We start from the raw sequence: 14,109 nt of genomic DNA, 5'->3' as shown, positions 1-14,109 counted from the left end.
GCTGTTTACACTCAGTGTCTCACACTTCCTTTTCTGCTGAGAATGCCTCATGTGCTTCATCTGACAACTCCCACCCCTCCTCCAAGACCTGTCCCATGTGCCCCTTCCCCTGAGGCTTTCCAGGCTCACTGGGTGGAATCAACGCTCCGACCTGGACCTCACACAGGCTCTTCTCACCACTTAGCTGGGGACAAATTCTGTTCACTTCCATGGTAAGCCATCTGCATCTGTCTGGTCTGGAAACAACCTGAGAAAAGGATCTATGTCACATATGTCCTGTGCCATCAGCTGTGCTTACTAAAGGTTGAATTTTGAAGGAATAAATGCTTCCTTCTAGAATTGACTAAAATTATGAATAAAAATCCACTCATACACATGTGTTTAAAATTCTGATGTCATTTATTGGCACAAAAATTATTCAGATACAACATGGTGTCTAGACATGGCTACACTTTATACTTTGTGCATCGAGTTGAATATTAATTCTCACAGTTCCCCACACATCCTAGACCTTCCCTCTCTGTGTCTAGCACCTCTGCGGGAGCATATCCCGTCTCCTCAGCCCTTGCTCTAGAGTATTCAGACCTCACTGAAAATATCCCAGAAGTGGGCTGGGGAAGGCCACTGTGGCCATCCACCATGCTATGATCCCCTCTGTGTGCTCAGCTGAAGCTGCCAGGGATCTGAACAAACTCCCCTCCTGGAGGCTCGGGTCTTGGACTGAAGTGCACTCGGTCCGGAAGAGGACAGACGTTTGGCCCATCCTGCACATGCTGCCTCTGCTGTCCAGGGACAGTGAGGTCATGGGATGGGTGGCAGGTGAAGTCAGCTGCTTCCCCGTCTTTACAGTCCAGGATCCTAATCTGCATCCTCCATGACCTGAGGCTTCTTGGCTGTGCTGAGTGTGCTGAACCCATGCTGAGAGGAAGGACTAGGTCATTCGTTCATCGGCAAATGCTTATGAGTTCTCCTGTGAGTCAAGTCAAAACCCGTATTTCTAAAGCTATGGGCCTCCCGCCCCACATTAGTGGCTTGATTCATGTGGTGTTACTGTGTTTCACTGTCCCGGAAAACAAACCAAGCCTTGTGTTTCTGATAATATATTCTTCAACAGCAGCTAGAAAGTTGGTCCAAACCAACTTATAATATACAGTAGTTCTTTTCATTTACATTTCAAAATATTTAACAAAGTCAAGCTTTCTGACCATGGTTCAGTTTAGTGGAGGCAGATATCAAAGTACAAAAGCCTCAGAAAATAATGCAGCGGGCACACCTGGGCCTCCAGTTACCAGAAAGGGCACCTGGGGAGACAGAAAAGGAATATGTTAGTAATGTGGGCTTCTTCAGAGTGCCATACAAAGACTTAAAAATGGAAAGACCAAGGTCTGACAGCTCCAGGGCACTCCCTGAGCTCTCCCTCAGCTTACTGTGGGGGCCGCTCTCGTCCTTTCCAGTCAGGGGCTAATGCCTGCCCAGATCTCCCGAGGACACGTCCCCCTTGCCTGTTCTCTCAAGTCTCTGCCTCCAAGCATGCCTCAGGCGGTTCATCAAAGCACACCCAAGCCGTGGTCCTTGAGGTTTGACTCCCAGATCATAAATCTGCCTTTTCATCTCCTCCTCTGTCAGGGCTTTAGTTTTTTTTCTCCTTTCTCCTTCTTGTCTCTCTGGACTGGACTGACAGCTAAACCCAAAAAGATCCCCTCACAAATAAATAAGCCTTGTCTGTTTCCTAAACCATTTCTCTTAAAGTAATTTTAACCCTTTGCACTCAGAGACATTTGCGGATCACCTACCAGCAACTTGACCAACTCAACCGCACTTTATGTAATAGTGAAAAGTGAATCACAGCCGGGCTCGGTGGCTCAGCCTGTAATCCCGCGCTTTGGGAGGCTGAGGTGAGTGGATTGCCTGAGCCCGTGGGTTCGAGACCCACCTGGGCAACTTGGCAAGACCTCATCTCTACAATAAATCAAAAAAATTAGTCGGGAGTGGTAGCACACGCCTGTAGTTCCAGCTACTTGGAAGGGAGGCGGAAGAATCGCCAGAGCCCAGCAGGTTGAGGCTGCGGTGGCTGGAAGCGGCCACTGCACTCCAGTCTGGGGCGACAGAGTGAGACTCCAACTCAAAAAAAAAAAGAAAAGTGAATCACTTCATATTACAAAGTATAGCACTGGAACCAATTATTTTATTGTAATGATATTTGGCTTATAATGGAATTTTAGACATTTGGAACTTATTTATGACAAAAAAAATCAACATTTTATATCTTATATTTTTCTAACGTGGTAATGTGTGAAACTGTCACCAATATGTACTGCAGGTTCATTGATACATACTGTGCAATAGTAATTTGGTTGACATCTTCCACCTGGTGTTTTTCTATTAGAGCAGACAATGCAGTCTTTTTTCCTTCCTTCCACATTAATAATATGTAATTTATTGTCCAGTCTGTTGTTTGAAGATGTGGAAGGTCGCACTCATGATTCCTGAAAACCACTTCTCAATTGATTGAGCATATCTCAGTGTATATTCCATCTCTTTATTTGTTTTTTCATGCAGTTTGAATGGAAAACTTCAAGGAAACATACATACAATACAATTTGCACTGGTGTAAGCATGTCTGCATAATCACCATCAATCTCTTTATGTCCCCTGAGAGAGGACATCCGAGTGCAAAGGATTAATTTACTTTGATGTCTGCCTTTCAAATATGCATGTATTTTTCAATTTCTCCTTTTACAACCATGAACCTACAAAGTGAATACAAACTTTCAAGGATATCTGAACCCTAACTGCCCTTTATAGATACCTGACCAAATCCATTTCTGCTACACTGCTATCCATTGGGCGCAGGCTGGGGTCCTGAGTGCTTATCTCAGCAAAGTCACTTTGACAGCCCCACTCACCAGCCAATGTAGCACTGGCAGAGGTTTTCGTGGGATGTTGCTTGTTTGATAAGCAGCTCAACTTGTGTTGGAACATCCAGAGTGTCATCATGGGAGAAGTCTCGACCTAGGACAGGAGAAACAAGGGCATTTTACCCTGCCCCTGTAATCAAAGTGTATTTTGAAAATTCACCTCGTGTCATCTGAGCAGACACTAGTCTTAATACTGACTTGGGTTAAGGAAGGTTGACTCCTGCGGTTGGCTGAGTTCAGGAGTGACAAAGATCTAGCTGACAGGTCTATGAAGATTCCTTCTTTTCTAAACTTCAGTCAGAGAAGTGGACCAGACAGACACCTGCTCCACCTTAATCCTACGAGCCTGCATCGCGAGCCTTTCCTCCCACAGGCAGCTTGCTTCCATCCTAAATTCATAATTTCCAACCTTACACGGTGGTGGGTGCAGCCTGGCCAGTTCATGAAGCTTCTGGCAACGTGGCTTTCCATTGCCCTAGGACCATTCCAGTCCTTTCTACTCTCCCAAACGTCCAAGCCACTCCTTCCTTCCCACCCTCAGCAGATGCCCTCATCTCCTTCTCAGTTGTTTTCTTAGACGTAGAGCATCAGCCCTGAGGATGCAGGAGGCAGCATCTGAGGTACTGATTCACTCTCCTTGAGCTCCTCTTCTCCCCCTGCCTTGGAGAGTTGACCTATCCTGCTTAGCCCTAACTGCACCTGTGTCCTGGAGCTCATCCCTCCTGCTTTCTCAGAAGTCTTACAGATTATCTTGTTTCACATCCTCTCTCTTAACTGCATCCTCTGCCTCTTTTGTTAGTATACTCCTCTCTCTCACTGAAGAAAAAAAGCCTCTCATTCAGCCACTCTTTAATCTTCTCTCCTCCCTACACAAACTGCTTAGGAGTTTTCAACTCGCCTCAGTTCATCTTCTCTTCATTTGCTTCTGTCTGCTGCCAGCTCCACAGAGCTCTCGGGTGGCCACGGTAACTTGGAGTCATTCTTGGTCCCTCCTTGTCCCTCACACCTCATCGTCAATCTTTATAATTCTGTCTACTCCACTCTCACCACCCTCGTCTAATCATCTGTCACGTCAAGCCTGGATAACTGCGGTGACCTCTTACCCTGTGTACTTGTATGGCTTCTCTCTAATCCAATCTCCACATAGCACAAGCGAGCAGGCATTTCAAAATGCAAATGCTCAGGCTCCCTATCTCCCTCTCTGCACCACTTTAAACGCTTGAGTGGTTTCCCACTGCTCTTAGGACACAGAAGAAATATATAAGGTCTTGGCTGGGCACAGTAGCTCACACCTGTAATCCCTGCACTTTTTGAGGTCACAGTGAGAGGACTGCTTGAGCCCAGGAGTTCAAGACCAGCTTGGGCAAGGTAGCAAGACCTTATCTCTACAAAAAATAAACAAAAAAAAAATTAGCCGGCGTATGGTGGCATGTGCCTATAGTTCCAGCTACTCAGGAGGCTGAAATAGAAGGATTCTCTGAGCCCAGGAGGTTGAGGATGCAGTGAGCTGTGATCGTACCACTGCACTCCAGCCTGGGTGACAGAGTGAGAGCCTGACTAAAAAATATGTAATATATATATATTACAGTCGTGAGTGATCTGGCCCTGGCCTACCAAGAGTCAGAACTTTGTGTACTATGCTCCTCTCGTCATGTTTTCTCTGGGCAGTCAGGTTGGCCGGCTCCTGGACCTTTTCTCTTGTCATCACTCTCCCAGCACAAGGCCCTTGCACATACTGTTTCTGTAGCCTAGAACGACATACTCTTTTTTTTTTGAGTCAGGAGTGCAGTGGCACAATCATGATGATCATGGCTCATGGCAACTTTGATCTCCTGGACTCCGGTGATCATTCTACCTCAGCATCCTGAGTAGCTGGGACTAAAGCCATGCACCACCATGCCTGGATCACTTTTTAATTTTTGTGTAGAGATGAGGTCTTGCTATGTTACTCAGGCTGGTCTCGAACATCTGGGCTCAAGCAATCTGCCCACCTTGACCTTCCAAAGTGTTGGGATTACAGGTATAAGCCACCACACCAGGCCCATATTCTTTTTTTTTTTGAGTTGGAGTCTCACTCTGTCGCCCAGACTGGAGTGCAGTGGCCGCTCCCGGCCACCGCAGCCTTGACCTGCTGGGCTCCGGTGATCCTTCGCCTCAGCATTCCAAGTAGCCGGAATTACAAGCATGCGCTACCACGCCCGGCTGATTTTTTTATTTATTGTAGAGATGAGGTCTCGCCTGCCCAGGCGGGTCTCGAACCCGCGGGCTCAGGTAATCCACTCACCTCAGTCTCCCAAAGGGGCGGGATTACAGGATGAGCCACCAAGCCCGGCTAGGCCCATATTCTTAGATTAAATTCTCCTAGTACAGGGACCACAGCCCTAGGCCCCTCTCCTCTACTTAACAGCATTCCCTTTAGAGTTGAAGCCCCACAAAGGCACTTGCCTGTTTTTACCAACACAGTTTCCTTAGCATCTAGCACCTATAGGTGCTCAATAAATATTCTCTGACCACAAAACCAATGTGCCAGGCCCTGATGGTCCGTGTTGATCCTCCCTACCCTCTCTGAGGGACGCAACCCTGACATCTTCCAGATTAAGGGACAAGGGCTCCATGGTCACATGGAGAGCAGGCGAAGATGCTGGGGCTCCTGGCTGCCCCAGCTCCCCCTCTATGCTCATGCCTTCCCAGCAGAAGGAGGACGATCAGTGTGAGAGGTCTCCTTCTCAGAAGCATGCATGTCTCCCCTTCCAATCTCTCCACCAGCCACCAGTGTAAATAGAGAGGGGTGAATCAGAGTGGCCAGGTTAGCTGTAATATCAAGATATGATGATAAAAAAACAACTCCTGAATTTGGTTGATTTTCATTCACCTCCTGATTAAATGAGATTAAACCAACATGAAGTAATGTTACTGGTCATGAGAAAGAACCAGAGGCAGTCCTTAACTGATGGCCTCATAACCACTCCTGTCAGCTACATGGGATCAAAGTTCAGGCACTAACACCACTGAAAACGGTCTGACACCACTCAAAGAGAGGAGAGGCCCCTCATGTTCTGTGTCCCTTGTAAACAAGCATACACACACTCACCAGTGAGCTTATCTCGAACCCTGTTAATAATCTGAATAGCTTTCTTATTTAGGGCCTCTGGTTTCACCAAACCGTCTCCAACTGAAATACACAAAAGTAGAAATAACAGTAAGAATTGGATCATTACAACAGGTTCAATGGGCACCCTGTTCTTCTCAAATATTCACTTTTGTAAGTGTTGAGCAATCCTTCTTCTGTGTCCATCTTTGTCCTCAGAATATAATGAGAAATTCATGGAACCTTTTCTGCTCAAAGGCAGTTTTGTTGCTTCATCTTGTTGACCCCTCTCAGGGTCCAACACAGCTGCTATTTTCTTAATGAGCTAGTCACGAGTACAATTCCTCAGAGGCTGAACTTACTGAAAGAATGAATAGATTCTGGCACTGTGGTCCCCGTTTTCTTATGGGCTGGTTCCCCAAGTTCCACACCATCCAAAATTTCTAGGGGAAAAAATCAATAACAGAATTCAAACACCAGGAAGCCATTGTTGGTGTTAGCTTCTAATTCTTTATTCAGTATATTTCTTTAACATCTGACCTACCTGCCTCAAAGGAAAAAGGAGAGAGAAAGGTTTATGTTACTCTTTATATATTTAAAAGTTCTTAAGCCAGGCATGGTGGTGTATGCCTGTAGTCCCAGTTACTTGGCAGGCTGAGGTGAGGGGACTGCTTAAGGCCAAGAGTTCAAGAACAGCCTGGGAAAATAGTGAGAATACGTCTCAAAAAAGAAAGGTTTTAAATCTGCAAAGTCATTCTTAAATGTGAGTTATTATTATCATTATTATCATTGAAGAAAGAATATGGTGCTTATCAGAACCAAAAACATGGATTTTCAGGCAAATAACATTAATAAATATACTGACAGAGATTAGGAGCATAGGTCAAAGGCCTGGTGACAAAATATGTTTGGCTGGACAAAAACTGATGATAATATAGAGAAAATTAACTTTGCAGTTGTGTCATACACAAGTTTGAAATATTATTTCTTGGAAGAATTTTCATATCAATTCTGGGTAGGAAAAGTCTTAAGATGTTAGGGTTACTCCCCACCGATTATGGCCTTCAGCAGAGAAGAGCCTGGAGTTAGAATTATGAAGGTATTTGAAGTTATTTATATGCCACAGACCTTCCAAATTAAGATGGTGATAGCAATACTTTTATTAATAACCTCCTAGAACTTAGCTTATTTATTTATTTATTTATTTGAGTTGGAGTCTCACTCTGTCACCCAGACTGGACTGCAGCGGCACGCTCCCGGCCACCGCATCCTTGACATGCTGGGTTCCAGCGATCCTTTCGCCTCAGCCTTCCAAGTAGCTAGAACTACAGGCACGCGCTACCACATCCGGTTTATTTATTTATTTATTTATTGTAGATGAGTTCTTGCCAAGTTGCCCAGGCAGGTCTCGAACCCGCGGGCTCAGGCAATTCACTCACCTCAGCTTCCCAAAGCGCGGGATTACAGGCTGAGCTACCGAGCCTGGCTAACTTTTTATTTTTTGAGATGGGGGGTCTCATTATGTTGCCTTGGCTGGTCATGAACTCCTGGGCGCAAGTGGGCCTCCTGTCTCAGCCTCTTGAATAGCTGGAACTACAGGTGTGAGCCACCATGCCCAGTTATCCTAATTCCCCTGTACATTGTAGGCAGCATAGAGTATATCAATAATGTATTCATGAGGAGCACGCTGAAAATAGAGCCAGTAAGTCTCAGCACACTTTGGATGAGACCAGTCACCTGTACTAGCCACCACAGAGACTGTGGGTCATAAGAGCCTAGGAAATTCAGGCCTTTGTAAGTCCTGTCACAGTCACAAAGGTCCATATATGACACTATAATCCAATGCTGCAAATTCTAGTCTGGAACACCCTTTTCCCTTCTACCCGTCCGTCCATCCATCCATCCATCCATCCATCCATTCATCCATCCATCCATCCATCCAATAAGGATACATTACCCCTTTTCTGGTCACGTGATGCTGAGCTGCCACCAGCTCAGGTGCTGCCTTAATTACTCAAGTGCTGCCTTAATTACTACAGTGAAAAGTCCCTCTCCAAATTCTCAGTCCTTCCATTCTGACCCAAAGCATGCATGGGTACTTGATTGCATAGCAGAGTGTGCTGCTACCTGACAATTTCATGGATATTGTGGTCAATTCTACAATCCTGCTCTGAGATTGTTCTGGCGACCACTGTACCTCACATTTTCTTTTTGTACCCCTAGACATAGTTATGGCTTAGTTCATCAACTACTGTAAATGTTTCATAAACAGTGGTAGAGAATACTTACTTTTTTATACCCCAACAGTATTCCCCAAAGTGTGAACTGCGTAGAATGTTGTTAGATGTCATGAAGAAAAAGGAGTGGAATGGGGTGAGGGGAAGAGGGGAAGCTAAATGAAGTTATATAACTTTGCTCGAATACCTCTGAGAGTTTTTTTAAAATTTTTACTTTTAAAATTATATTATTACTACTATTATTATTATTATTTTTGTTGGCAAGTATGTCGAGCAATTTCTGAGAGGTTTCAATACACAAAAAGTACTTTGGCTCTTAGAAGGGACAAGACTTCCTGGGTCCCATTCTGTGAGCTGCATTCCTGGACACAATGTTTCATGTGGTTTCAGGTTCCTCCAAGCAATGCCAGTATGTTCCTGCTGCTTCCATCTTTGGATTTCGGAGCTAGTCACAGTGCTCAAGGATAGAGGTTATGTTGTTCACAATCATCTCAACTCAGATACCATGAATGGGCAATAATAAATACTGGCTGATACTCAGACATACTTTTTTTTTTTTTTGAGTAGTAGTCTCACTCTGTGCCCAGGCTGGAGTGCAGTGGCATGCTCATAGCCATTGCAGCCTCAACCTGCTGGGCTCAGGTGATCCTTCTGCCTTGGCCTTCCAAGTAGCTGGAGCCACAGGTGTGTGCCACCAAAACTGCCTAATTTTTTTTTTTTTTTTGAGTTGGAGTCTCACTCTGTCGCCCAGATGAGTGCAGTAGCCACTCCCGGCCACTGCAGCCTCAACCTGCTGGGCTCCAGGGATCCTTCCGCCTCAGCCTTCCAAGCAGCTGGAACTACAGGTGCGCGCTACCACGCCCGGCTACTGCCTAATTTTTAAAAAAATTTATTTGTTGTAGAGACAAGGTCTTGTCAAGTTGCCCAGGCTGGTCTTGAACCCTTGGACTCAGGCAATCCTCTTGCCTTCACCTTCCAAAGTGCTGGGATTATAGGTGTGAGCCACCACACCCAGCCAGACATACTTTTAACTGTGTTTCTATAGATAGATTAAAACCAGATTGTTTGATAAAAATCTCCAAGCTTCAGGTATCCACTCCATTATGTGAGACAGTAAATAAAAAACTATTTATTAGGTACTTGGTGCTCAGTAAATATTTCTAGCCCAAGTTTTTGCAGTGCAATTAAATGCCTATCAGGTGATATGTTAGCAACGATAGCAGCTCTGCAAAACAGTCACTGCCAAGAACCTTGAGAAAACAGGTTGACTTCCTTCATGTTCAGCAGCCATGGTCACTTTAAGCCATGTCTCTTACTGGCAGTAACAACCCCGTTCTAGAAACACTCTGAAGAGAAGACAGAATCTGCACTCTCTAATGGGATGCACCCACCTACTGACTGGCCAGCAGAGTAGGAATCTGTCCTCGTTCGGGATCGCTTGTTGCCTTTGGTATTTGCTAGAGAAAGAAAGAAAGATGATTAATATGTGCTTCAGACTGGGAGTGGTGTCTCACACCTGTATTCCCAGCACTTTGGGAAGCTGAGGTGGGAGGACTGTTTGAGTCTAGGAGTTTGAGACCAGCCTGGGCAACATAGCAAGGCCTTGTCTCTACAAAAAATAAAGTTAGCCAGGCATGGTGGTGCACATCTGTAGTTCCAGTTACTAGGGAGGTTGAGGCGGGAGGATCACCTGAACCTAGGATGTCTAGCTGTGGTGAGCTGTGATTGTACCACTGTATTCCAGTCTGGATGACAGAGTGAGACCCTGACTCAAACAAACAAAGGTGCTTCAAACTTTGACTTGAAAGAAGCTTGGTTGATATGTTTTCTTCTACTCAAAAAAGCACGATTTTTTTTCCCCCAAAAGCTATAACCGCAAGGAGAGAACAAAGATATAATACTTGGGAATAAGTGGATGGGTATTAGAGTGAGATATGAAATCCAGGGAGACATTCTATATACTGTTGATGTGGACTTAGACAATGTCATACAGATAACATAAGGTCAAAACAGGATTTAATTTCAGCGGATTAGAAACCCCTTGTGAGTAAACTTCCTCTAAGGTGGTAAAAAACGAAGGTAGATGAAGATACTGCTATCTCAAATCACAACTGTTTGCATTTCTTATTCAAATGCCAGCTTACTATTCTATATGAAGCCCAAGTAAACAAAAATCACTAAGACACTTGATTGATCCTTTAAAATTTTTAAATTAGTATCTAAATTGATAATGGGCTGGGTGCAGTGGCTCACGCTTGCAATCCCAGCACTTTGGGAGGCAGAGGCAAGAAGACTGCCAGAGCTCAGGGGTTTGAGACCAGCCTGGGCAACTTGGCGAGACCTTGTCACTACAATAAATAAAAAAATTGGCCGGGCTCTGTGGCTCAGCCTGTAATCCCAGCACTTTGGGAGGCCGAGGTGAGTGGATTGCCTGAGCCTGCGGGTTCGAGACCTGCCTGGGCAACTTGATGAGACCTCATGTCTACAATAAATCAAAAATTAGCCGGGTGTGGTAGCCTGTAGTTCCAGCTACTTGGAAGGCTGAGGTGGAAGGATTGCTGAAGCCCAGCAGGTCGAGGCTGCGGTGGCTGGGAGTGGCCACTGCACTCCAGTCTGGGTGACAGAGAGAGACTCCAACTCAAAAAAAAAAATAAAAAAAATAAAAAAATTAGTCCAGCATGATGGTGTGTGCCTCTTGTTCCAGCTACTCAGAAGGCTGGGGTGGAAGGATTGCCTGAGCCCAGCAGATCAAGGTTGCAATGGTCATAAGTATGCCACTGCACTCCAGTCTTGTGAGATTCTGACTTAACAAACAAATAAATAGATAGACAGATAACAGGAGTTTCTATTCTAGTTAATAAAAACACTAAAAATCCCCTTTCAGCCACCAGAGCTGCTCTGTGAAAATGTAATGCAAAAGCTGGGTAACATACTTCAGGCTCCAGGCCTGATGGGAATAGGTTAGTAAAATGCAATGTGCTGGGTATTCCAAATGTGAGAGGGTGTCACTTCCAGCTCCCATACACTTGCTAATACTCACTGTCCATGAGCCTCCAGTTCAGCAAGGGGTCATAGACGAAGGCTTCTAGCACAGCCATGACACTATCCTTGTGTTCCCGAAGGACTTCCATTACCGTGTGGCATGTGATTCTGTAGTTGCCATCCAGGCCAGTAACCTAAAAAGGGACAGAGATCCTCATCACCAGAGTTGTCAGCTCTCAACCCAAAAGCAAGTCAAAGGGGTCTGCTACCCTCATTTAGAAAGCAGACACAGGCCATACTGGTGTATCAGGCTGGGAATGTCTAGGGAGATGGAGTTGGGGCAGGGCTGTGATCCACAGGAAACCAGGGCTGAGATGAAGCAGTAAGACTTACCAAGACAGACCATTTCTAGCCTAATGGGAAATAACAGGACACTGCTACAGAAATCACATGGGCACTGTGGGGAACTGATGAGCTCTAGCAAGCAACTCTGTCCTCAGAGAAGTTTGTAATTGTACTGGTCCCATTTGAAAGCAGCTTATGTCCGGGCTTGGCCTGTAATCCCAGCACTTTGGGAGGCAGAGGTGAATGAATTGCCTGAGCTCGTGGGTTTGAGATCAGCCCGAGAAACTTGGCAAGACCTCATCTCTACAAAAAATAAAAAATTAGCCAGGATTGATAGCGTGCACCTGTAGTTCTGGCTACTTGGAAGGCTGAGGCGGAAGGATCGCTGGAGCCCAGCAGGTCGCTGCTGGGGTGGCCGTGAGTGTGCCACTGTACTCTAGCCTGAGTGACAAAGTGAGACTCCAACTCAAAAAAAAAAAAAAAAAGAAAGCAGCTTGTTCCCAATATCCACTCACCTCCATAGCATTGGTCAACATTCTTGTTAGTCTAAATGGAATCTTCTCTGGAAACTTCTCTCTGGTCATAGCAACCTACAGGGCAGTAAAGGGAAAAAACCAAATCCATGATTTAGTTGTTTTCTTTAGCTAAAGCCAGGTGAAGGCAAGTGGCTTTCCTGTATCTCCTGCATTGATTGTAATTACAGCATAGAAGTAGCTTGAGTTTAGTAAGAGGTCTTGTCACAGGGATCTGAAAGACAACTAAAAAAAAAAAGCAGAAACGAGAGAAAAGAAAAAGGACAAATGCACACCATGCCTAGACCCTTGGCCAGCAGGCAGCATGGAGGATGGAGGATTCTTCCATCCGAGAGGGTTTGTGAACAGTGGCCCCTGCCCCAAGGGGGTTAAGGGCCCAACTACAAGCACAGACTTCATTTCTTAGACCAACTTACTATAACCTTGGTAGGAAAGATAGGGGTGAGGGTGGGGCATTCTGGGCTCAAATTTGCCTAAACTGTCAGAGGGTGAAAAGTGACCACCCATGAAGATGAGCTGTACATAGTGTTCTGAAACATGTGTTCACCTCAAAGCAGTCCCCAAAGTCAATGTGCAGGATCTTCCCACTCAGCCGGTCCAGCATCAGGTTAGATGGGTGTCTTCGAGAAACAGAAGAGAGATCAGGGAGGGATCAACAGAGCAGCACTGATGAGTTAATCAACAAGTACATAATGCTGGAGGCCTGGGGTTGGCACACTACAGTCCTCTGCCAAATCTAGGCCCCAACCTGCTTTTGTAAGTAAAGTTGTATTGGAACATAGCCATGCTCACTTGCTTTTGTGTTACGACAGCAAAGTTGAGCACTTGTGACAGAGCTACATGTTAATGTTTATTAACTGGTCCTTTATAAAAACAGATTGCTGACTCTTGCCGAGACAAGAATTTACATGTGGGAGTCACAGGGTGCCCCAGCGTACCAAGGAGTGTGCTCCACTGTACCAAGGTAATGTGTTTTTCTGAGGTCTTTGGCAACATAAGTTGTTTCTGGCAGTGCTGGCACCTCTGAGTGACAAGGCTCTGTCATAACTACTGAGCAGCATCAGGAGTCTTGTCTCCTTGGGCCCCTGAGCCAATCCAGGCAGGATCATCTGGCTTTTGTCAATAGGTAGTCTGCTAGTTTTTTTTTTTAAACAAATATTTATTATTTTTGTGGGGCAAAGTTATTTTTCCTCTCAAATAGCTGCATGAGACATGATCTCAGGAAAAATAGTAGACAATAGAGAACCAGTCTTCTTTACATTCTTGTGAGTCAATTTTTAAACATTACATTACTTTTATAGTCAGTACATTTGGATACAAATGTTATGTAAAATATCAGAAGGGGTTTCAGTTATACAAACAGAATTATCTATTTTAGCATAGTGGTCATTAATAAATGTTTATTGACTCAATAAAATCAATGCAATATAATGTGGTTTATAATATATTATACCAACTTAAGGAGAAAGTAGCATCCTTCAACTATGTAGGTTTTTTTTTTTTCCTCCTTGAGTTAGAGTCTCACTCTGTCAGACAGGATGGAGTGCAGAGGCACAATCATGGCTCACTGCAGCCTCAACCTGCTGGGCTCAGGCGATTCTGCCACATCAGCCTCCTGAGTAGCTGGGACTATGGGTGTGTACTGCCATGCCCAGTTAATTTTTGTATTTTTGTAGCGATGTGGTTGTACTAAGTTGCCCAGGTTGGTCTTGAACTCCTGGGCTCAAGCAATCCTCTTGCCTGAGCCTCCCAAAGTGTTAGGATTATAGGCGTGAGCTACCACACTTGGTCAAGTTTATTTTTTTTGAGACAAGGTCTTGCAGTGTTGCTTAAACTCCTGACCTAAGCAATCTTCTTGCCTCAGCCTCTCGAGTAGCTGGGACTATAGACATGTGTCACTACACCCAGATTTCACTCTGGTTTTTCTTTTCTTTTCTTTTTTTTTTTTTTTTGAGTTGGAGTCTCACTCTGTCGCCCAGACTGGAGTGCAGTGGCCGCTCCCGGCC

The 14,109-nt window shown here is 45.1% G+C and overlaps 1 protein-coding gene across 1 annotated transcript in view; it reads right to left on the bottom strand.

Moving 5' to 3' along the window:
• Nucleotides 1-380: 380 nt before the first annotated feature.
• MTOR (mechanistic target of rapamycin) overlaps nucleotides 381-14,109 on the bottom strand; it is a 150,591-nt gene continuing 136,862 nt past the window's right edge. Inside the window, exons 51-58 of the mRNA XM_008069778.2 lie at nucleotides 12,651-12,723; nucleotides 12,086-12,160; nucleotides 11,284-11,419; nucleotides 9,635-9,700; nucleotides 6,369-6,449; nucleotides 6,010-6,090; nucleotides 2,907-3,012; nucleotides 381-1,301 (exon numbers count right to left, since the gene is read on the bottom strand). Of these exons, the coding sequence (XP_008067969.1) occupies nucleotides 1,286-1,301; nucleotides 2,907-3,012; nucleotides 6,010-6,090; nucleotides 6,369-6,449; nucleotides 9,635-9,700; nucleotides 11,284-11,419; nucleotides 12,086-12,160; nucleotides 12,651-12,723 (634 nt within the window). The 3' untranslated portion in view covers nucleotides 381-1,285. The remainder of the gene's footprint in view (nucleotides 1,302-2,906; nucleotides 3,013-6,009; nucleotides 6,091-6,368; nucleotides 6,450-9,634; nucleotides 9,701-11,283; nucleotides 11,420-12,085; nucleotides 12,161-12,650; nucleotides 12,724-14,109) is intronic.

Source organism: Carlito syrichta, unplaced genomic scaffold (genome assembly GCF_000164805.1).
Source record: "Carlito syrichta isolate Samal-C Ts95f unplaced genomic scaffold, Tarsius_syrichta-2.0.1 Scaffold312205, whole genome shotgun sequence".
In the NCBI taxonomy this organism is placed as follows: Eukaryota; Metazoa; Chordata; class Mammalia; order Primates; family Tarsiidae; genus Carlito; species Carlito syrichta.
Note: the sequence above shows the minus strand (reverse complement) of the source record. Positions and strands in the feature narration are given on the sequence as shown.